Genomic DNA, 23,700 nt, shown 5'->3' on the forward strand with positions numbered 1-23,700 from the left:
GGAGAAAGAAATGAAAGTTGATACTGATCCATTCGCTGCACAAGCAGGATATGTGGAACCTCTCCCTATGGGGATCAATGTGCTTGAAATTAATATGGTTGACCTGGTTGTGAACGAAGAGGAAGTTGTCGAACCTATTACAGATGAAAAGCTGGAGGAGCTCTTAGAGGAGTTCGCGAAAGAACAGGAGCCCATTTATCCGAAAGAGGGGGACACTTTGCTTGATTTCCTTTCGAAGAAGAAAGATGATGATCGAGAAGTTATGTTTTGCCCGAGATGTAGCGCTGTGTTCGATAGATCAGCGGCTAAGGGTTTTGAGGAATCTGAAATTATGAAAAATTATAAAGCTGAGAAGGCTCGAGGAAAGTCGAAAGTGAACACTGGCATATTGATGCGTCAAGTTCACATGCCACAAGGCAATGCTCCTATGGCTCCCATCGGAAAGATGGAGATGTACAACTCCTCCCGAGTTGGTAATACATACCTGCCAAATGCACATGTTCCCATTGGGAAGTGGACTTCTCCACAAAGGCCCAATGTCGGAATGGGTTGAGGAAAGAAAATTGTGAACTACTCGAAAAACCCATTTTCTGGAGGACCCCGATTTGGGTCAAACATGCAAGGAGGTTCTGGAAGAGGAATTAAATATCCTTTTAATGGCCTTACCAAGACTCAATGGAGAAGGCAACAGAGAATGAGAAAGGCAACTTTCGAGGGACACAAAGGTAATCAGTTTTCGATTCTTGTACCTTACGAAAGTGGGGTATCTAAGAAATTCGCAGAGGATGAGGAAGATTTGATCACGGATTGTTTTGAAAGTGGTTTCGAGGATTCTCTCGAAGATATTTGTGGAGTGGTATCAATCTTACCTTCCGAATATGCTGAAGCAATGGAATCTGTGAATGAACAGGAAGACATACACCGTGAAGATTTTTTCGGTGACCCCAACTATGAGTCAAAAATAGTATGGGTGAATCAAATATCTCGAGTCATTCCAAAGTTCAATTCAGCAGTGTTCGATTCACCTACCCCAGAAATGAAGGACCATCTGAAACCTTTATTGTTGACCCTTATGATCGAAGGAATTGAAGTCAACAAAGTCCTAGTGGATGGAGGTGTTGCTATAAACATACTCCCACAGACATTGCTGAAACGTTTTGGGAAGACTTTGGCAGATCTGAAACCTCACAATATCCTTATTTCTAATTATGCTGGAAAATCTTCTCAACCAAAAGGGATGATATTGTTAAATGTGCAAATTGGTAGTGTGAGAAGGACCACCATGTTTATTGTCACTCCCTCGAAAGCTAACTTTAATGTGCTATTAGGAAGAGAATGGATCCACGGAATGGGACCAGTACCTTCGATAGTGCACTAGAAAATATTTTTCTGGAATGATGACGAATAATTGGAAGTGTTGGATGCAGATCAGAAAGAGTATGAGACGGGAATGTATTTCGCGGATCAACAAATTACTACATTCTTGAGAACTAAGCCTTTCGATGCCACAGACCCAGATGTCTTGGAGGCTGAAGAGGGTGTTAAGAAGACTTTCTGTTGGGATGTTCGAAGAGGATTTGTTATCCACAGAGCCGAAATTGAATCGGCTCAAGTGCGAGAATGATGAGACAAGATCCTTGTTCGAGCTTCTTAGCTCGAATTTTGGCCTACATGGCCGAGAGAACGGCCAATGAGGCTGAGGAAGGTAGTGAAGTTGAAAGAGCCCAAGGGGGCACGCATTCGATGAATATCGAAACTATAACGGCTCTACGGGCCGACAAAAAAGCAAAAAACCAAAAAGAGGTAATCGAAACAGCTGCGAAAGAGTTGCCCAGAGTAAGACTCGAGGAATCGAAGAAAGACTTGATTGTGTCTTTGACGATGCTCCTCTAGGATTCGAGAAAATGGAAAATGATGGGCTTAAAGTGGAATCTCAGGATCTTCTCGAGGAAGTCAATCTGGGTACAATCAAAAAGAGGAGAATCACCTATGTTAGCAAACTAGCGGAGAAGAGTGTTAAAAAGCAAATTGTGCAGGTCCTGCACGAATATAAAGATGGCTTCGCTTGGGACTATGAAGAAATGCCTGGTTTGGATCGAAATTTGGTAGAACATAGGTTGCCTATGATTTTGGGAAGAAATCAGTGAAACAAAACCCATGAAGGTTTGCTCCGCAGGTGATCGAAAAAATCAAAGAAGAGATCGAGAGGCTACTGAAGGCCAAATTCATTCGTACTTCGAGGTACGCTAATTGGGTATCAAACATTGTGCCTGTTATAAAAAAGAATGAAAAAAATGAGGGTATGTATCGATTTTCGAGATTTGAATGCAGCCACGCCAAAGGATGCATATCCCATGCCTATTGCGGAAACAATGATTGATGCCATCGCAGGTAATGAAATTTTAAGTTTATTAGATGGATATTCTGGGTACAACCAGATTTATATTTCTAAAAATGATGTGTCGAAAATTGCCTTTAGGTGCCCAGGTGCCTTGGGAACTTACGAATGGGTAGTAATGCCTTTTGGCTTGAAAAATGCTGGTGCAACATATCAAAGAGCAATGAACTTAATTTTTCATGACTTGATCGAAAAATTCATGCAGGTTTATATTGATGACATAGTGATTGGATCGAAACGAAAAATAGATCACATACAACACCTGAAATTATCTTTCGAGAGAATGAGGGAAACATGGGCTGAAAATGAATCCATTGAAATGTGCTTTCGGTGTTTCAGCGGGGGATTTCCTAGGGTTCATCGTACACCAGAAAGGCATTGAAATAGATAAGAACCAGACTCGAGCCATCATGGAAACTAAGCCTCCTTCGAATAATAAGGAGTTGCAGTCTTTGTTAGGTAAGATAAATTTTCTTCGAAGATTTATTTCGAATTTATCAGGAAAGACTAAGGTGTTTTCCCCTTTGTTACGATTGAAAAAGGAGGAAGAATTTTGATGGGACGAAAATCATCAAAAGGCATTCGAGGAGATCAAGAATTATTTGATCAACCCTCTAGTGATGGTACCACCCTCTGAAGGAGGAAAGCTAAAATTGTATGTCTCGGCCAATGATTCGACTATTGCGGGCATGCTATCGCAAGATGACGAAAATGGCATCGAGAGAGCCATTTATTACATCAGTAGGATGTTAGTCGAGGCAGAAATCAGATACACTCCTTTGGAGAAGTTATGTCTGAGTTTGTATTATGCTTGTACAAAGCTGAAGCATTATATTAAACCTTATGATGTATTCGTGTTCTGTCGAAATAATGTGATTAAATATATGTTATCTAAACCTATCCTGCACTCTCGAGTTGGGAAATGGGCTCTTGCATTGACCGAGTACTCGTTAACGTTTGTTCCCTTCAAAGCCACAAAAGGACAAGTAATCGCTAATTTTCTCGTGGATCACTCGAATTTAAATGAACAGGTTAATTATTTAACCACGAAATCATGGGAATTATTTTTCGATGGATCGAAACACGAGTTAGGAGCAGGAATCGGATTACTGATTATTTCACCTGGTGGGATTCCCACCAAATTCTTATTGAGAACGAAATTCGAATGCTCGAATAATGAAACTGAATACGAAGCATTGATTACTGGGCTAAAATTGCTTAAGGACTTGGGGGCAAGGAACATAATCATTCGAGGTGACTCGCAACTCGTGATTAAACAGTTAACTCGAGAATATAAATGCATGAATGAAAAGTTACTCGAATACAATTCTCGAGCTACAGCTTTGTTAAATTCAGTCGATGAGGTCCAATTAGAACATATTTTTCGTAACGAGAACGAAATTGCGAATGAACTAGCTCAGATTGCATCCGGGTACAAGATAAGCAGGGAATGTCTCGAATCTCTTTTTTGTATAAGGAATGAGTTGAGTGACGAGCACAAATGCCTCACCATTGACACCTCAACCATTCAGGACTGAAGGAAAGAGCTAATCGTGTGACACCCTCTACCCCAACGTTAATACACAATAAATGTAAACAATAATTTCTTTTTCTTTTTGAGTAAATAAAATCTTTCATAGTTTAATAACATCTTTCATGTATAAAACAATTGTTTCAAATCTCATAAGGTAGAAGATTCACATTCATAACTCATAAATCATAACTCCAATGTAAAAATTACAAATGAAAAGAAGTTAAGATTTTCAATACAATTTAGTGACAACAAGAAATCATATATATATATATATATATATATATATATATATAATAATAATAATAATACAGGAAATATAAATTAACTCCAGTAAAGGTGGCAGTGCTTCCTGGTTAGGAATTAATTTATATTTTCCAAATCATGTAATAAAAATATAACAAAGATATTCATTCTGGTCTTTTATCAAGAACGTTCAAATTACAATTCTTAACATATATTTTCCTTGAATTATAAACTTTATCTACGTTATCTCTTCGTTAGAAATTACAAAAGAAGAGAAACTAAAGTTATTAAAACAATAACATATTAAACTAAACTAACTATGCCCCGATGTCACATCCTATCAGAGCATGCCCAATTGAAGCCTTTAAGCCTCATCACCAACATCCTCATGATGCTGATCACCTGCATCATAATTTAAACATACACAAGAACAACAAGGGAGTGAGAAACATCTCACTCAGTTTCAGGTGCAGAAATAAAGGTTAGATAGCACCCACACACACATAACAAATATAAGTCACATGTAAACAACACACATACATCATCAATATCACATATACATTCATTTATCATGCAATAATGTCATGAACTCGACTCATAAATGCATGCATGTGGCGCCATAAGTAAGTTTCACATATCATCACTGGTGACCCTAAGGCACACCTGGTTACATCACTGGTGACCCTAAGGTACACCTGGTTACAACTGTCGGTGACCCTAAGGTACACCTTGTTAGCTTGTTACATCACCGGTGGCCCTAAGGTACACCTTGTTAGCATGTTACATCACCAGTGACCCTAAGGTACACCTTTGTTAGCATCACTGGTATGCGGCCTCAGCAGCACACCTGGAGTAATATATGCATATGATGCATGTCATACAATCATTATTTCATTGACTCAATATTTAACTTATTACAAGATTTCATCAAATATATCATGTCATTATTTTTCATATTCTTATTATCACAGCTTGTCTCAATAGTCCATTCTTAGGTCTCATAGTCCATTCTTAGGTCTCATGTCATTGTCCATATTTCCATGGTCATGTCATAAATACTCCTCATAAGGTCCGCATAGGTATTCACACAGATTCAGAGAGCATTCTTATTCATATTAAAACTCATTTATTATTAACATTAATTTCATATTCATTTATTACTTTTCAACAAAGAGCAAAGTAGAGTAAATAGAAAATCAGACAGAACAACAGCAAGGGATTGAGATTACATAATCATTTATTATTTCCAACAAGAAATAAAGTAGAGCAAACAGAAAATAAGACAGAACAACGGCAAGGGATTGGGATTACATAATCATTTATTATTTTCAACAAGAAATAAAATAGAGCAAACAGAAAATAAGACAGAACAAAGGCAAGGGATTGGGGGCCCATCCGACAAACAAACTATCCAACAATTATCCCCACACCCCTGAGCGAGGTTTCTCACTCCCCCCTTACCTGGACAAGCGGAGTTGAAACTTGGGCAGGGCCTTCTCCTCTGGATTCCCTCTTTCCTTCCCTCTCTTTCTTTCTTTCTTTCTTTCTCTCTCTCTCTCTCTCTCTCTCTCTCTCTCCTCTTTCTCTCTCTAAGATTTCACCTTCTCACTCAGTATAAAACTTTTCACCCCTCAGCCTCCTATTTATAGGCAAACTGGTGTACCCGGAACTGCCCATATTGAATTCGGAACGGCCCGTTCCGGATCCTTCGAATCTGTGCAAAATTTTCAACTGGAACGGCCCGTTCCAAAATCAGAACGGCCCGTTTCAAAAAGAAGAACGGCCCGTTCTAAAACCAGAACGACCCGTTCTCAATCTCAGCAGAACGGCCCGTTCTCCCTCCGGAACGGCCCGTTCTCCATTCCAGAACGGCCCGTTCCAAGGTCGTTCTGCAACAACAAAAACAAGACATTTTTAATGCTTGGAACGGCCCGTCCCATTTTTGGAACAGCCCGTTCCAAGTTACCAAATTACCCCTATAGCTTTAATAAATTTACGAAAATACCTTTAATAATATAATAATAAAATAATAAAATAAAAGTTGGGAGTTACAAATCGAATATCTGCAAAGTCCAAATTCACAAGCTGAAAGAAAAGTTAAATATCGAGCACTCAATTATGTGATATTGAATGATGAACTGTTCAAGAGAGGTTTCGATGGAGTTTTGTTTAAGTGCCTCGGAAATCATGAGAGCTACATAGCCATGGCAGAGGTACATGAAGGGATTTGTGGTGCCCATCAAGCGGGGGAGAAAATGAAATGGACTTTGTCCAGAAAAGGATATTTTTGGCCAAGCATGTTCAAAGATTTTATCGAATTTGCAAAAGGTTGCGAAGAGTGCTAGAAACATGGCCCAATACATAGAGTACCAGCAACCGAGTTGCATGCGATTGTTAAATCGTGGCCTTTTCAAGGTTGGGCAATTGACGTAATTGGCCAGATTCATCCTCCATCAGCAAAAAACCATAAGTACATAATCATGGACATCGATTATTTTACGAAATGGGTGGAAGCAATTCTTGTAAAAGAGGTTGACCAGAAAGAAGTGATAAATTTTATTGAAGACCATATTATATTTCGATTCGGAATACCCCAGACAATAACTACAGATCAAGGAACGGTGTTCACAGGTCGAAAAGTGGTCTAGTACGCCCAGTCGAGAGGAATCAAAATGATTACTTCGACACCCTACTATGCACAAGCTAACGGCCAAGTCGAGGCTGTTAACAAAGTGATCATAGCTTTGATAAAAAAACATATTTCGGGGAAACCTCGAAATTGGCATGAAACATTGATGCAAATATTGTGGGCTTACAGAAATTCACCCAGTAATTCCACTCAAACTACGCCATACAAGTTGGTGTATGGTCACGAAGCAATCTTGCCTATTGATATCAATTTGCAATCCATTCACGTGAAAAGGCAAAATGAGTTACCATTCGAGGATTATTGGAATTTAATGTATGATGAACTAAATCGACTGGATGACGAAAGAATGATATCCATGCAAAATGTCATTCATCAGAAAGAAAAGATAGCTCGAGTTTATAACAAAAAGGTTAAGAGCAAACAATTTTCGAGTGGAGACTTAGTCCTAAAAGTTATCCTCCCAATGGACCAAAAATCTGGAGATCGGGGTAAGTGGACCTATAATTGGGAAGGACCATTCATTATCAAAAGAATCTACTCGAACAATGCATACCTGATCAAAGAGTTAAATTCGAGAGATGCAAGTAAAGTGATCAACGAAAAATACTTGAAGAAATTCCATGAAAGTAGCATGTACTGAGAAGAGTGTTCAAAGAGATAAGCAATAAAGGTACAAGCGGATAAACATTAAATTATAAATAGGTATCTCGCAAGTTCTCGATCATTTGCAGAATTTGGATTTGAGTGCTTCATATGCCTGGTAGGCTTGGTCGAGACTTTGCTTCCGCGAAGCACACAAGACCTCCAATCTTCTCTTTTGATCCAAAGACTTTGAATGTCTGAGAGATATGCCTTTTCCTTCATCCCGCAAACCCTTTTGCTTCAACATAATCTCTTGGCTTTGGAGCTTCAAGGCAGCACGTTTAGACTTGATCGAATCAAGCTCTCGTTGCAGGGCAGAAATGGTACGCTCCGCATCTTCCTCAGATTGCTTGAGCTTCATCAGTTCAGGTACTATCTGAGAAGTGGAATCCTTGATCGAGAGAAGTTCAGTCTTGAGCTTTTCCAATTTAGTTCGATCCTCTTCCGTATCAGCCTTGATCTGAACCATCTCCTGATTCGAGGTAGACCACTTCGTATGCAACTCGGAGGCTGAAACAAAGGTATGCACATATTCATTCACCTCTGTGGTTACCTCCAGAGGAAGATCGGGATATGCATTTAGATCATCAACCATCCGCTCAATCTCTAGTTTGAATTGAGGGTCCATGAAAGCTTGGTCAAGATGATCCACATAAGCCTTCGAACGAAAGGAGGATAATAACGGTTGAAAGCTCGCAACGGTTTCCTGGGTCTTCCCCGAAGCCGAAGTATCGCTAGTCCAATTCTCCAAGACCTCGAAAATGTCTTCTTGAGCAGCTTCGTCATCAAAGAAGCTTATGAGGTCTATGTCATCTGGAGGAATAGAAGCAAGTAGAGTGTCGAAAGGGACAACATCAGTCGAACTCGCAGGTTGACCGGAAAGAGGAGTTTGTTTATCCTCAAAAGTTACCTCTAGACCTGCACGAAAAGGATATTTCAGTGAGACAAAATATTCTGTGTGGGAATACCTTGATGTCCAAGAAGTAGTTACCTACCTTGTCCAGAGGACACCCCTGTGTCGAAATTGAAAGAAGGTGCACCACTTTGCACAAGACCAGAAAAGTGAAAAGCAGTGTAACAATGCACAAGTTTGAGAGCGGCCAGAAAAGTGAAAAATCAAGATTCAACAGAACATACCTCAGGACGTTCATAAGGAGATGCCGATTCACGAATTTCGATAACATTTCGAGAAGATGGAGCAGCAGTAGGAGAAATGGGGGCACTTCGAGGGCTCTCAGAGGAAGACTCGGACGCCTCTGAATCAACCTTTTTCTGGAAAAAGGAGAAATCATTACAGAGGACAAAATCAAATCAAAGAGAAAAGTAAGGAAGGTCCAGAAAATTACCACATTACCTGGACAAGGGATTTCATTGCATCCTTCATAAGCTTCTCAGTGGGAACTTTAGGTCTGGGGATAGACCTAGTCGAAATTGCCTTTTGTTTACCTTTGTCTCGAGAGGATCTTCGAGTAGTGGAAACCTGAAAAATGTTAAAAGAGCGAAGAGATCAGTATGGCATTTGAGTAGCAATTTCGAGTGCGCTCAGAAAGATAACTTACAGATTGCCCACTTTGAGAGTCTAAACGAAGTTTTTTCTTAGGAACTTCAACCTCCTACAAGAACAAAATGCAAAGTCATGAGCGGCCATAAATTTAGTGCAATTCCGGAAGAAGGAACATATTACCTTCGAGCAAGACCGAAGTCGGTCAGAAAGGGTCTTTCGTTTCCGAGGCTTCAACGAAGTATCATCTTCGTCATCCTCTGAAGTTGTCTCCCATTGTTGAGTATCCACGAGATGCTGAGGAACTTTTTGGGCAACAACAACTATACGAGAAGAAAAGGGAAAATGAGTAGAGATGTGAAATTAGAAGCCAACATAAAAAGAAAAGGCAAAGTTTAATTACCAGGATAGACAATAGTATTGTCAACCCAGCATAAAGGCCATTGTTTATCCCTGGGAAAATCATACACAGAACATCTCGTACTCGTCACTCGATCCTTAACAAGAATGTTCTTATTATCCTCATACGAAGGATCAAGGGTTTTCACCCAAGGAGGATAATCAAGACGTTTCGCAAGGCTAAAAAGGGCATTAGGAAGAGGAGGTATGTCCTTAGGAAAAAACTTTGCAAAAGTAGTTTGACCCTGAGGATCAATGACTTTATTTCGACAGATGTTCTGTTGTACCATTCTAGTCAGGGATAAAGTAGCATCGAAAATAGTTCGAAACATATTTTCGGGGCGATAACAAACTCTGTAATATAGTTCGAACTGGGAAATAATGTTGCGATTATCATAAATACCTGAAATCTTCGGGCCCTGCAGAGAAAAGGGAGAATTCGTAAGTTTTCGAGAAAAGTCCTCGAAGGAGAACATCTTGTCGGTGTAATAACTACACCACCATCGAAGGTAGCAATTGGACACCAAGAATGCGGGAAGAAAAGAACAAGGGGTAAGGTTCAATTGGGTGGAAGGCGTCAGGATGAAATTCAAAAAGCCATCATAATCAACATCTTCTACACAAACATCAGAATCAATTCTATCCTTTGGAAAAAGAGGTGTCGGTCTAATCTGACAAAGCCCGAATTAACGGGCAAAGATTTGAGGTTGATAGGGATAAACTCTTACATCCCTTTGTTTCATCCTAGTGAAGATGAGATCCCAAGATAGGAATCCCATCCAGATTTTGACCATCTCCTGGGAAATCTGTCCTACCTGATTATTACCAATTAACCAGGAAGGCCCTACCAGATTAGCACGGATGAAAGGAGCCAAATCATTCGAGAACTCCTCGAATTCAAGAATTTCCTGGACATAATGGGCAAAACCATCAACAGATCTTTTCTTGGGAGTCAAGGTAGTCAAACGAGCGCCTTCGAGAGAATATCGAATGGAGGCTTAAGAGGAAGAAGCTTCAGTTTCTTCTCGAAAATGGCATTAAGCCATAATTGCAAAAGCCAAAGTGGCCCTATGAGGTTTCGAGGGCCAGTCTCTCGAAACAAGCTTTTCGAGGCTTCATCTAGATAGTTATAAAAAGAGGCAAGTAACAACTTGCTCAAGCAAATCTTTTTCTTCAGATGCAAAGCCTGGGCGAGTGTGTAGTAGTACTTGGGAACTTGCAGAGAAGGGGTACAAAAGACACAAGCAGACAGCCAATAGAGCAAGAAGGCAATGTGCTTAGAGTCAGTAACAGGAGTACCTTCTTCGCCATGATGTGCACTAACAAAGGCAGAATACGTCTTTTTGTCCCAGACGATCGAAGTTTCGGTCATTGGAATCTCTTCTTCGAGAGTGTCAGGAAGATAACGGTCCCCCAAGGGTTTCAATCCCGTGATGGCAGCGATATCCAAGAGAGTGGGACAGACAAAATCACAAGGAAATTCGAAAGCACGAGTTTTCCTGTTCTAAAAGAAAATAGCAGATAATAACATCTGAGGATCGAAAACGTTCAGATCGTATTTCGATAATTGAACGAAATCGAATATTCCAGCTTCTTTCCAAATAGATTGCTTTAAGGCCTCAATACGTTCCAACCATTGAATGTGTTTATCCTTAGGAGGGGGAAAAGCCCGAAACATCTTCGCGGTATCCGAAAAAAGAGAAAGGTCGATGGTTGGAGAGTAGACGAAAGGAAGGGTAGAATCATCTTCCGGAAGTAAATCATTATGAGTCTTCTTCTTGCTTGGATTCGAAAAGGGACCTAGAAAAGCATGCATTGATCCGCCAGAGAGCGAAAAAGGGAGAAGTACCTGTGATTGGAAGATTTTGAGACTGGCTTCCTCCATGCCAGGGATAGGAACGAATGGGTTAGCCCCTTCGCTTAACTGGGAAAGAGTTGCGTTCTCCGTCAGCAAAGGAACGGAAGGAGTAGGGGAAACCGTCGAAGTCGTAAGTGTAGCCGTAGACGCGAATGCAGCGGAAGTTTCCATGAGAACGAGAGGAAGATGATCGAAGGTAAAAATGAGATGAGTGCGAGGGTGCAGTAAAACGTACTCAGAAGGGCAAGGTGAAAAGGTTATATGAAAGAGCAAAATGGGCCAAGGCGTAGTAAAAGCCCGCTGTGAAATTCAAAAAAAGGGGAATTCAAATTTTTGGGTAACCGAAAATATTTCGCTAACAGACAAATTTGAAATTGCGTCAGCATATCCCGGGGAAGCGGAATCAGTGCCGCCAAATTTACTGCAGCAGGTACGAAAAGGAGAAATTTGGAATTAATAATGTTAGAGGCATTTAATTCTCGTGAAGGACACGTACACGTGACTCTTATCAGAAAAGATGATTGAGGTATTGGAAAACATTCTTTCTTAGTTACCTCGAAACAAATGTTTTCCAGGGGGCATTTGTTAGTACCAGAAAATGAATTCGGAGACACTCGAAACACAAGGATGCTCGAAAATCCTAGATGATCGAGAGAAGTTTCTAAAGAAGGTATACGAAGCTTGAAGAGAGTCAGGAGATACGCGAAGATAGTTTTCGTGAAACTCTCGAAATCCTCGAACCAGGAAAGGTGCTGCTCAGGAAAAGGGCTCATAGCCTAGCAACCTCTGAAAGTACAAGCAGAATCAGGAAACATTCAAGTATAGTTTTCGTCGGTTACTCTAAATCTCAAGAATCTGGACATATACGAATACACTTCATAACCTCTCAGAATGGAGAACTTAAAGGAGACACGAATTAGGAGCGGTTGAAGTAACATGGGATAAGTGTCAAAGGCTGCAGAACGGTTTGGGGAAGTTAACGAGCAGTTCCAAGAATTATCTAGAGATGGGCCCGGGAGCAGGCCACTACGTGGAAGTTTAGAACGGTTATGCACTTCCGGAGTGCGTCAGAAACAATTATTTTTTCCTAAATCTTTGTCTATAAATTAAACGAGCCATGCTCGTAGCAAGAGGTCAGAAATCTAATTCCCACAATACCTCACACGCACTCTGCAGCCTGCGCATAAGGCATACTGTGTATACGAGACAGCTTTGGGTACGATTTCTTGACCACTTTTCTTTTCCTTTTTTAGGAGTAGCGTAGCATAGCCTAATCTAGCCTAGTGTAGTGTAGTCATTCTGAACATGTTTCGTTATCCTTACGAATTGTAATTCTGTTACCATTTAATGAAGGATATGATTTCTGCAGTCAATATACATGTCATCTGTTCAATTCACGTAAATTATTACATGCATGAATTTGATTGTACAATTAGCATAGATCTTCTGATGTGCTGAAACAAGCATAGATCTTCTGAAGTGTTAAACCTGGCATAGATCTTCTGACGTGTTCGAAATAGTGAGCATAGATCTTCTGAAGTGTTAAACCTGGCATAGATCTTCTGACGTGTTCGAAATAGTGAGCATAGATCTTCTGATGTGCCAAACCAGCATAGATCTTCTGAAGTGCTCGAAACAATGAGCATAGATCTTCTGACGTGTTGTAACAACACCCTAATTTAACTCTATTTGTTGCTTGTACGATTTGCTTTTTTTCACTGAAAGTCTTCGATTCTGTCATGTCACGAACACGCATAAATTGAAACGTGAACTCGTGGTAGTTCGAACAAAAAGAACCTACGAACGAAATCCTCCACAAACAACATTTAAATGAGAGATACTCACATTTAAGCAATGCTACGAGGAGATTTCATGGTCGGATCTCGTTTAAATGTCCATTACTTATGCTTAATCAAGTTTAGAGAAGAAGATTTTTTACTAAATGACCTCACTTAACCAAAGGCAACATCCTCGCTTAAGCGAACCAAGCTCCAAAGACATCCTATTCAAAGAAATCATGCTTAGGCAAGTTGATTGTGTGTATAAGCATGAATCTAACATGGGTTACCAATTTTGTTGTCGAATCAAAATTGTAATTTTTATTATTATAACATACACCCATATGAGATTCTATTTGAGAAAAAGTGTGACACAAAACATATCCATAGTTTCTTTGTCATTCTTCTTCATCTTTACATCAAACATATGTGATGCCACGACCATAATTGACTAATTTTACCTATGTTGGGGATTGATATAGTTAACCTCAATCCACATACAGTTTTTAATTGTGTTATTGAGGTTTTAATTCAATTAATTGTTTCCTCTTGCTTCTCTTAATATTTTTGCTTGATCACAATAAATATGATTTATGGAATTGAATGTTGTTGAGAAACACTTTAAAATCCACAAATTGACAAAGAAACCTAATAATTTTTTTTAATAAGGATAGTGTAAGGTTTATTAGTCAACATGTGGACCTCATATCTTAATACAAATCATTTAATTAAAATTTACAAGGAATTGAGATTTTAATAAAATGTAAATTTTTTCTCCTAAAAGACTACAATTAAAATATTTTTTATTGGTCGTTGGATTAACAATAATTAAAACCTAATATTCAATTGAGTGGTATATGTGAGAAAGATTAGTAAAATCAAATCTTGACTTTTTTTCTTATCATTAATTCACCACCTATTTTCTTGCAATTTCTTATATATGAAAAAACCCTAAAAGTATAACTATATTTTTATTTTAAAATTAAATATATCTTTTAAATTTATGCAAACAATTTCTAAACATATTCTTTTCTTAATTTACATCAAATTGAACTTGAGTGAGTATTACGCAAGTTCACATAAATTTAATACTTAGACTTTATCCATTTTACTGCATGTGATCAATTTTGATATGCTTGTCAAAACTACCATGTATGATGTTATGTGTGAGAACAAATATACGTTAATTAACCATTTCTAGCTTTTGATTAAGCAGTTGTCCCAGTATAATTACATGATTAAAATATGAAGTGGTAAGATAATTTTAAAATTCAAACTTAGCCTAAAGGAAAATATATTTTCATTAAGTGATAGTTATATTTACATAATAAACGTTTGCTGATCATAATTAAATAATATACTTTATAATGATTACAATGAACTTAAATGTTAGGATTCCATGCATATACTATCTCAATTCCAATTAATTAAATAAAATATATCTATGATAGTATGTTATCTTTTACTCATAAAGTTGCATTTCTCAATTTCCAATATATATTTAACACATCAAAGTTTATTATCTGAAGAGATTTAGCACTTATACTTTTTAATTAAGAATTGGAATTCAATTCTCAACTTAATTGGATACTAAGTTGTGATTAGAAGTATCACTTTACTACTATAGAAGTCAATATGATTAAAAGAAATTATACATTCTCATTAAAAAAAATGCATTTAACCCTAGCTATGACGCTTAGATAAATTTCAAATGAAATTTGGTTTGTAGATTTATATTTAACTACAAATTATGTATGCATTTCATGTGTATTTTTGGATATATAAAATATAAAAATTGATTTGAAAATTTTAATTTAATTAATAACAAATTATTTTAGTAGTAATAAAAATAATTTAAATGATAAATATAAACAATTTTTAAGTTTAAAATATCTCAAAGTTAATGGTAGATTGCTTCATCGTATCATTAATGGAAGAAATTTGAATATTAATTAATAAATAAAAATTTAACTAAATGATTAATTCATATTAAAAAAATAATTTTATATGAAAAAAATGTTATAAAATAAAAAATATTTAAGTATGATTTAATTTTCATATATTGTCAATATAAAGACTATAATCAATCAATCATAAATCATTTTTACTATAATTTTTAAATTAATTATTAATATGACCATTTGTGATTAGATCACACTATAAAAAATATTATATTTTTAATACATTCTAATTAAATTATTTAAATATCTGAGTACACAATAAGAAAAATTATAATTAAATACACACTTAATTAAAGCCATATATTTGAATAATTCTAATTACTTCTACATGCTATTCCTACTAATCCTTCTATTTACTACACTAGTAAAAAAAACATTTATTACAACATTTTTCTATATTGATTTTGACACAACTAATGTTGAAAGTGGGATAGTCTCAATTTTAAAATATGGACAACTTTTTTACATGTTAAACGTGTAACCAATGTAAAATACAACTTCCTATATCGGTTTTAGCTTGAACGATGTAGAAAGAAGTATTCTACATCAATTAAACAACAATAGATGTAAAATCTCCTTTCAATTCACCCTTAGATACATTTTTCTTTGGCATTCTCGTTTCTTCTTTATTTTCCCACTGTCGTGATCCCTCCTTTGCATCACCAGCCACCATTTGCAACATTTTTATCTCATTTTCATCAACGACAAGCTTTCCTTCGTTCGTGTTTGATGATGCTAATAATGTCTCCTTCCTCATTTTCTTACCCTCTATAGTTGCGTTTCGTGCTCGTTCAAGGTTAAGTTTCTGCTTTGTTTTGGTCTCCATTTTGGTTCCTATGCTTTGGTTTGGCTGCTGGTGATTGAAGGCTTAGCTTGATTTCCAATTTTCAGTTTGATTATGTTAGCATAGGGGTTGTTTCATGTATTTATTTTTAAGCATGTTAATTATTTCTTAAAATGTCTCCAATACATTACTCGTTTAAAACTAGATAATTAGTCTAATGGTTTGCCTAGACCATTTGCCTAGTGGCGAAAACTAGCTACATTGGTAGTTTATCATCTTACTATCGTAGTCTATCCTTTACTAAACTAGATAACTAGTTTAGGACATTGATTAGTTGTTTTCCACTAAACTAGCTAGATTATTTGTATAGTGGCTTACTATCTTAGTCTATATCCTACTAACTAGGTTATTAGTTTAGGTTAAATTATTTAAAACTTAGGCTTATTAAAACTTAGTTTATATTAAAACATACATACTACAACTTAGGCTAAATTAATTAAAACTTGTATAATGGATATTGCTAGCTATTGGCAGACCCAAGAACCTTGATCATGTTCGTACTACTAGAAGTGGTGTCGGCATGTGACCCAGAGTTCTTAGAGAAGCTTACATTGCATAAAAGGTTAGAGCAGATACAACAACATATTATGAGGAGAAATACAAGGGAAAAATGAGTTTAAGGTGATTGTTATAACAAAGAATGAATTAGGATTGCTCAAATAATTATGTTTTAATTATACCAAACAAGTGCTTTTGAAATGAGGAAAATTAAGTTTATACAGACAAAATGTTGATTTTTATAAGAAATATATGAATACAATGTTTTTTTATAAAGAAAAGAAACAAATGATATACATTGTATACATTGTATGTTGAGACAATAACTTTAAAAACTTTTATCTAATGTTCCTGAACGTTGTATCATTTGTCTTTGTTGTTATTCTTAATAGAATAAATCTCAAGTTAATTTCTTAGGAATCTGTGACATTTATAAAGATGCAAATCACTTTTTCATTAATAACACCATAAACATTTTACATCATATATGTTTAAAGAGTTGATTTCTTTTTACCAACCGGCCGAGAAACCAGTGATTTGGCCTAACAATAGAGTGGCAGAGGTTTGCTTAACTTGTTGCTAAGAGTGTCAATGATTGACGAAGAATATATGAACATGATTGCCCCACTCCACCACCAGTAGCTTTAGGATATATCCTACATTATTCTTGTAGAAATTTTGTCGTTTAGTTTTATTATTATTTTTTCAAAAGATTCTTGAATGAGATTGATTTACCTTATTTTATTATAGAAAAAAACTATAAAAAAAAGTCTAGAATATTCCTCAAGCTTCTCCGAATTTTATCTATGAAAATTCATAGCGGTTTTCAAGTGCCACATCCGTCCCAAATTCATTTACGTTGGATACGTGTTGATAAGAAATTTGTCATTCTCATACTGATGCTAATGCCATAGGTATATAGGGGCTATAAGGTGTTGAATACTATACTTATTTTTTTTAAATAAAAAAAACAAAATAGAAACTCATTTAAAATGAAAATTATCATTTTTTTTTAATTTGCTTGATATTCGTATAAGATCTGATTTATGGAGATTGGGCTGAATAGGAGTTTAAAAGTTTATTTGAATATAATTTAGAAGGATTTTTGAAACTTGTTCTATTAAAAATAAAAGATATTTTTTTAATAAAGAAAAATTCTTCAATAATTTTCTAAATTTATATCTAAATATGTTAAAATTCTTCACGCACTACTACAAAAACACTCTTTTACATCGCTAAATTTACATCGGTTTTACTATAACCGATGTAAATCATAAACGCGGTGGCAAACTTGTAAATAAATAGAAAATGTAAACATATTTACATCGGTTAGGAGGAGAAACGATGTAAATATGAGCCATTCTACATCGGTTTTTATTATGACCGATGTAGAAGTGAGCCCCTGATATGTACCCCGCGACCACGCTAGGTTAAAGCCTTTCACTCAGCAACGTCCCAGCCGCCGCGAGCAACCACGGAGAGCTCAAGTGCTTCCTCCTCTGTCTTCGCCGTCGCTCCCGCTCTCAAATGCGTATCGACTCCACCGCACTCGATAGACTCTCCTCGTCCAACACCACTCCAACCACTTCCTTCAACCACCGCATCACTATCCCCGATTTTCTAACCCTACACGAATCTTGCGCCTTCCTCCTCGTCCTCCTCAACAACCTCCTCCTCTCCAATGCCCCCTCCCGCATTCCCCTCCTCATTTCCCAAACCCTAAATTCAAACCCTCATGCATTCCAATTCGACGACGCAGACGTCACCGAGCACGAACTCCCCGCGCTCCACAATTCGGGGGTTAAGATTATTGTTGGGAGTGAGGAGGCTATGGGCATTGTGCTACTGCCGTTGGCGGCGCGTGGGACTACCTCTGCCTTGTCAGGAAGCTCAAGGTTCACCGTTCCGAGAAAGTTCTCAAGCACGGCCTCTCCATCTTGAAACACCCCAAACAACAATCCACTCTCGGCAACGAAGGTTACTTCCCTCATGCCACTGACCTAATTTTTCTTATTACTCTTCAATTGTGTGATTCTCTTGTTTTTAATTTTACGCGGTGATGTTTGGAGAAAGCAAAAAATGAGGTTCATGACCACCGCAATCTTTACTTGGCAAAGGTTTGTTTTCTCCTTTGTAACAACTCTTGTGGTGCTGGCTGTTGAAGCTGATATGCAACATGACTAACATTTGTGGCTGTTCAAACCTTATTTCGCTTCTGTAAAAGTAGAGAAATTCTTATTATTTTGAGCATTGTTTGTAGTACAAGGGGAGTGCTTGAAATCTTGGGTTGTGTTCAGTTGGCAGGATTGTATTTGGAGGGGAAAGATCGTGAGGAATTGAGAGCAGATGAACAGGGAAATGAAACAACACCTGCCAAGTCAACACCTCACATGTTTTGCAAAACGCTTACAGCCTTAGACACCAGCACTCATGGGGGGTTCTCAGTCCCTCGCAGAGCTGCTGAAGACTGTTTTCCTCCTTTGCTGTGACACCATGCTCTACTTTGCACTCATAAGTTCTACAACTAAATTTTTCAAGATTTTTGAATTCTTTGTCTCCTTGAGAATGATGAATTGCTTTTGTGCTCACTACAGGATTATAAGCAGCAGAGACCCTCTCAAGAGCTTGTTGCCAAAGACCTGCATGGTGTGGAATGGAAATTTAGACATATTTACAGAGGTAATTGAAAAAATAAATGAAAAAGTTGGTGTTGCTGGCTTCATAATCACATATTGATTGACATAAATGATACAAAAAGTCCATGTGGTAACTTTTTGTCAGGTCAGCCAAGGCGGCATCTGCTCACTACTGGCTGGAGTATCTTTGTTAACCAAAAGAATCTCGTTTCTGGAGATGCAGTTCTGTTTCTAAGGTGTGTATACATGTTCAAATAGGATATTGTTTTCATTGGTATTGATATGTTTGTTTTTCCTATACTGTTCTAGCAATCACTGTTAATTTGTTCTTTTATTGGAATGATTAGTAAACATTCATTGTTGATGTTAATATTAAGGAAGCTTCTTGTCATAGTGACAGTGAAGTACCAAATTAGCATAGTGACATTTTTGGTTCTCGGGGATCTAGAATTTGTCTTGCCAAAATTTGGAAGCATGGAAAATGACTGATAATAAAATCATTATAATGTTTGTTTCTTATTGGTCATTAATTTGTTTGTAGGGGTGAAAATGGAGAATTGAGATTGGGAATCCGAAAAGCTGCTCGACCAAGAAATTTTCTTCCTGAATCAATTGTTGGTAGCCAGAGTTATTATCCCAATTTCCTTTCTTCTGTGGCCAATGCTATATTCGCGAAAAGCATGTTTCATGTTTTCTACAGTCCACGGTACTATATTAATGGATCAGATTTTTTGTTTTGCAAAATGTTTGAACTTCATACTCTAATTATTGGACCTTTGATTTCCATTTTGTCGTGGAAACTATAGATGATTCATTAATTTGATGTTTGTCATGAGAACTTATCTGTCAGTTATGCAAAATCTCAAAAGCAATGTTGTTAAAATTGAGATTTTACCTAAGATCAGGAAGGGGAGAAAAAATTGAAACCGAGGGTTGTAAGATCCTATATTTTTTGCCTAAAATGTAAAATTATATTTCTATATAATATATGCATAAAAAAACCTTTAAATTTACATAATTATAGTAATAACAATATATTTTTAACAGAATAGTTATAAACAAAAAAATTTAACAGAATAATCACTGTTGGATAGAAATCCCAAAATTTATGGGATATTATTATGTTGCAGAATTTCAGGGATTAGGATCTATGATTTATTCTTTATTATTGTTACTGATTTATAGGGATTCCTATTTAATTATAAGAATTGCCTATTATTTGTTTCCTTTTTTTATTTCCCTGTTTTGCCTATTTATGAACTTAATGAAATGGAAACTTTCCTAAAAATTAAAAGTTAATCGAAAACTAGAGATTTATTTAGAAGTTTCCTAATTAAGGAAATAAGGAAATAAAAAACTGTACAAATTAGCTATAATTAAGGAAATAAAAACTGTAATAATCAGCTATAATTAAAAATTCCTCAAAATACATTTATATATACTACTAGTCTCCTAATTAAGGAAATAAGGAAATAAAAAACTGTACAAATCAAATCATCCAAATCTGTCCTAATTACGGAACAAATCTCCTAATTATTATAGAACAAATGTGCACCCTATTTTTAAGATTTTTGAAGAGTATGAATCTGGACCGATTTTTGAAAACATCCTGTTTCATGGGAACTAATTTTGACACATCAATGGTGTTTATAAAAATTTGAGAAAAATCACATGATTTCCTTGATGAGATGAGATTGCCCCTGTTTAGTTTTAGCTCAATATGTTGACTTTCCTATTTTTAAGATTTCTCTCATTCAATACAATTATTTAAGATTTCTCTTATTCAATACAGTTATTTAGGAATAAAATGGAATTCAAAGTTATAGCTTTATTAGAGTAGTTATTGTATCTGATAACCTCTAATTGAGGGAATTGGAACTCAACAATTAGATTTTGAAATTATACTATGAATGAAATATGTTTATACAGGTAACTCAGAAAGAATCTAAAAAAATAATTGATTTTTTTTTTTAAAATGCAATTTACATCGGTTTAAGGTAGAACCGATGTAGATTTACGTTCAAATCTACATCGCTCTATTCTACATCGGTTTTATAACCGATGTAGATTACCTTCCAGAACCGATGTAGAACAGTGATTTTGTAGTAGTGACGTTTGGTATTCAAAATTTGATCTTAGAATTTACGAGAGTTAAAAATAAAAATATGACTCTTTGTTAATAGACCAAGAAAAATAGGAGAATAATTGAGAAGCACACAAAAAGAATTATTAGGTAACTCTTAAACTACCTAGAAATACATTTAATTTCTGAAAATCATGATCAAGATTTTTTTCTGCATAACCGGTCAAAAACACAATTGATAGTCAAATATTCTTTATACAAATATTTAGGTTTTATCACATGTATTTTTTTTTACTAACTTCTTCAAGCTCTTACTATACTCAGTTTTGAAGAAATGGTTTTGAAAATTATAATACGCAGTCCAAGGGTTGTAATTTTCCCGAAGGTCACTAGTGCACTTTAGACTTTTGGCATAGTATAGCTAAACATAGACAAACTCTTTTATATATACTTCATTATAGGCCACCAAAACATATTTTTAAGATCTTGGTACATCTTAGTGGCTTCTGGGTGGATACTAAGGTTACTCTTATGACCTTCCTCAAGGATTATATTCTTAAGCTTAGGTACTCAAGGAACACAACCTATCATTGAGCCTCAACACTCCATACACACCAACTCTAAACCCAATCTTTTTCCCTTGGTCCAACTTTTCTACCTGATTTAACCAAAAAGGATCTACCTTTTGACCCTCTTTAATATCATTTATTAGGCTATTGGTAACTCTTAAGGTTCCCAATCTAATACTTCTACGGGTTAACTCAAAAGTCAAACTAAAGTCTCTAAACTTTTCTAACAAGCTAAGCTCTTTAACCATCAAGGCAGATACTTGAAGGGATTTGCTACTCAAGGCATCAACTACTACATTGGCCTTACCAAGGTGATAGCTAAGCTCAAAATCATAGTCCTTGAGAAACTCTAACCATCTCCTTTGTCTCATGTTAAGCTCTTTTTGGTCAAACAGGTACTTAAGGCTTTTATTATTACTAAAAACCTCAAATCTAGATCCAAATAGGTAATGACTCCACAACTTTAACACAAAACCTATTGCAACTAACTCTACGCCATGAGTAGGATAATTCTATTCGTGAATTTTCAACTGCCTAGATGCATAAACTACTACCTTTATCTTCTACATAAGCACTCCCTCCTAAACCCATCTTAGAGGAATCACAATACACTACAAAGGTTTCACTATGGTCAAGTAATACTAAAACAGGTGCATTGGTTAATCTCCTCTTAAGCTCCTGAAAGTTTTCCTCAGAATTTTACACAAAAGGTTGGTTCTTCCTAATCAACTTGGTCAAAGGCAAGGTTAACTTAGAAAATCCCTCTATAAACCTCCTATAATACCTAATTAATCCTAAGAAACTCCTAATCTCAAAAACTGGTGTAGGTGTTTTCCACTCTAAAATGGCCTCTACCTTTGAAGGGGTCTACAACTATCCTTCCCTCAAATATCACATATCCTAAGAAGCACACACTATCTAGCCAGAACTCACACTTAAACAACTTAGTGTAAAGTTGCTTATCCTTAAAGGCCTACAACACTATCCTAAGCTACTCGATATGTTTTTCCCTATAGTCTTGAATATATATGGATATCATTTATGAAGACTACTACAAACCTATCAAAGTATGGGTGAAAGATCTTGTTCATGTAATCCATGAATGTTCCGGGTGCATTAGTCACACCGAAAGACATATAACTAAATACACATAGTGCCTATAGTGGGTCCTAAAAGCAGTCTTTGGAATATCCTTAGACTTCACCTGAATCTATTGGTAACTTGATCTCAAATCTATATTGTTAAACACACAAGCCCTAACTAGTTGGTCCATAAGGTCATCTATTCTAAGTAAAGGATATTTATTTTTAATGGTAACCTTATTAAGTTAGCGGTAGTCTACACACAATCTCATGCTCTCATCCTTTTCCTTTACTAACAACATAGGCACTCCCTAAGGCGATACACTCAACCTAATGAACTATTTTTCTTGAAGTTCCTCTATTTGTTTCTTAAGTTAAGCTAACTTCTTAGGAGACATCCTATAAGGTGCCATAGATATGGGTGCAATACCAAGTACTAAGTCTATGGAAAATTCAATATCCCTCTCAAGTGGTAAGTTAGACATGTTCTTAGGAAAAACCCTAGGAAACTGAACCCTAAAGGAATCTCACTAAGCTCATTATCTTTTTCAAGTTTCAAAAAGGCAAGAATCATGTATGCCTAATTGTTTTCTTTCAAACAAGTCTTTATCTCATTAGCACTTAAAAACTTCGCACTCTTACTCTCACCAAAGGATATGGATTTTTCAAAGCAATTTTAAAGGACGTGATTGAAAGATAACTAGTCCATTCAAAGAATGATATCTAGTTGACTAAGAGCCAAATAGATAAAGTCAACCAAAATTTCAACAAGAACTTGCAAAGGAAATTATAAAAGGTAATAGAAACATAAACAAGACTACAAGTTAAAGTTGCATGAAGATGATAACTTAAGAAAAGGTAACAATTGAATTTTGACAAACGAATGGATAACATGAAGGAATAAGTTGCACAAATCAAAGACTACAACTAAAAGGCTCAACATCACATAAGGAAAGTTTTTTCAACAATTTCTAGTTGATTAGCACGAAGCATCGTTCATCGTTACTCACACCTGTGCTAGAAA

General features: G+C 36.3%; 1 protein-coding gene and 1 long non-coding RNA gene across 2 annotated transcripts; both read left to right on the top strand.

The window, feature by feature from the left end:
- The first annotated feature begins 3,018 nt into the window (after positions 1–3,018).
- Positions 3,019–3,936, top strand: LOC145957198 (uncharacterized). Its single transcript, XM_083073416.1, has one exon. It carries the CDS (start codon positions 3,019–3,021, stop codon positions 3,934–3,936), a length of 918 nt encoding a protein of 305 aa, XP_082929542.1.
- A 12,315-nt stretch (positions 3,937–16,251) lies between these two features.
- Positions 16,252–20,439, top strand: LOC145956727 (uncharacterized). The gene is made up of 3 exons (XR_014432970.1): positions 16,252–18,985; positions 19,088–19,178; positions 19,484–20,439. It is a non-coding gene; the product is annotated as an uncharacterized LOC145956727 (long non-coding RNA).
- Positions 20,440–23,700: the final 3,261 nt, after the last annotated feature.

The sequence above is a fragment of the Cajanus cajan genome, chromosome 4 (genome assembly GCF_000230855.2).
Source record: "Cajanus cajan strain Asha chromosome 4, NIPB_CcT2T_4, whole genome shotgun sequence".
NCBI classification, from domain to species: Eukaryota; Viridiplantae; Streptophyta; class Magnoliopsida; order Fabales; family Fabaceae; genus Cajanus; species Cajanus cajan.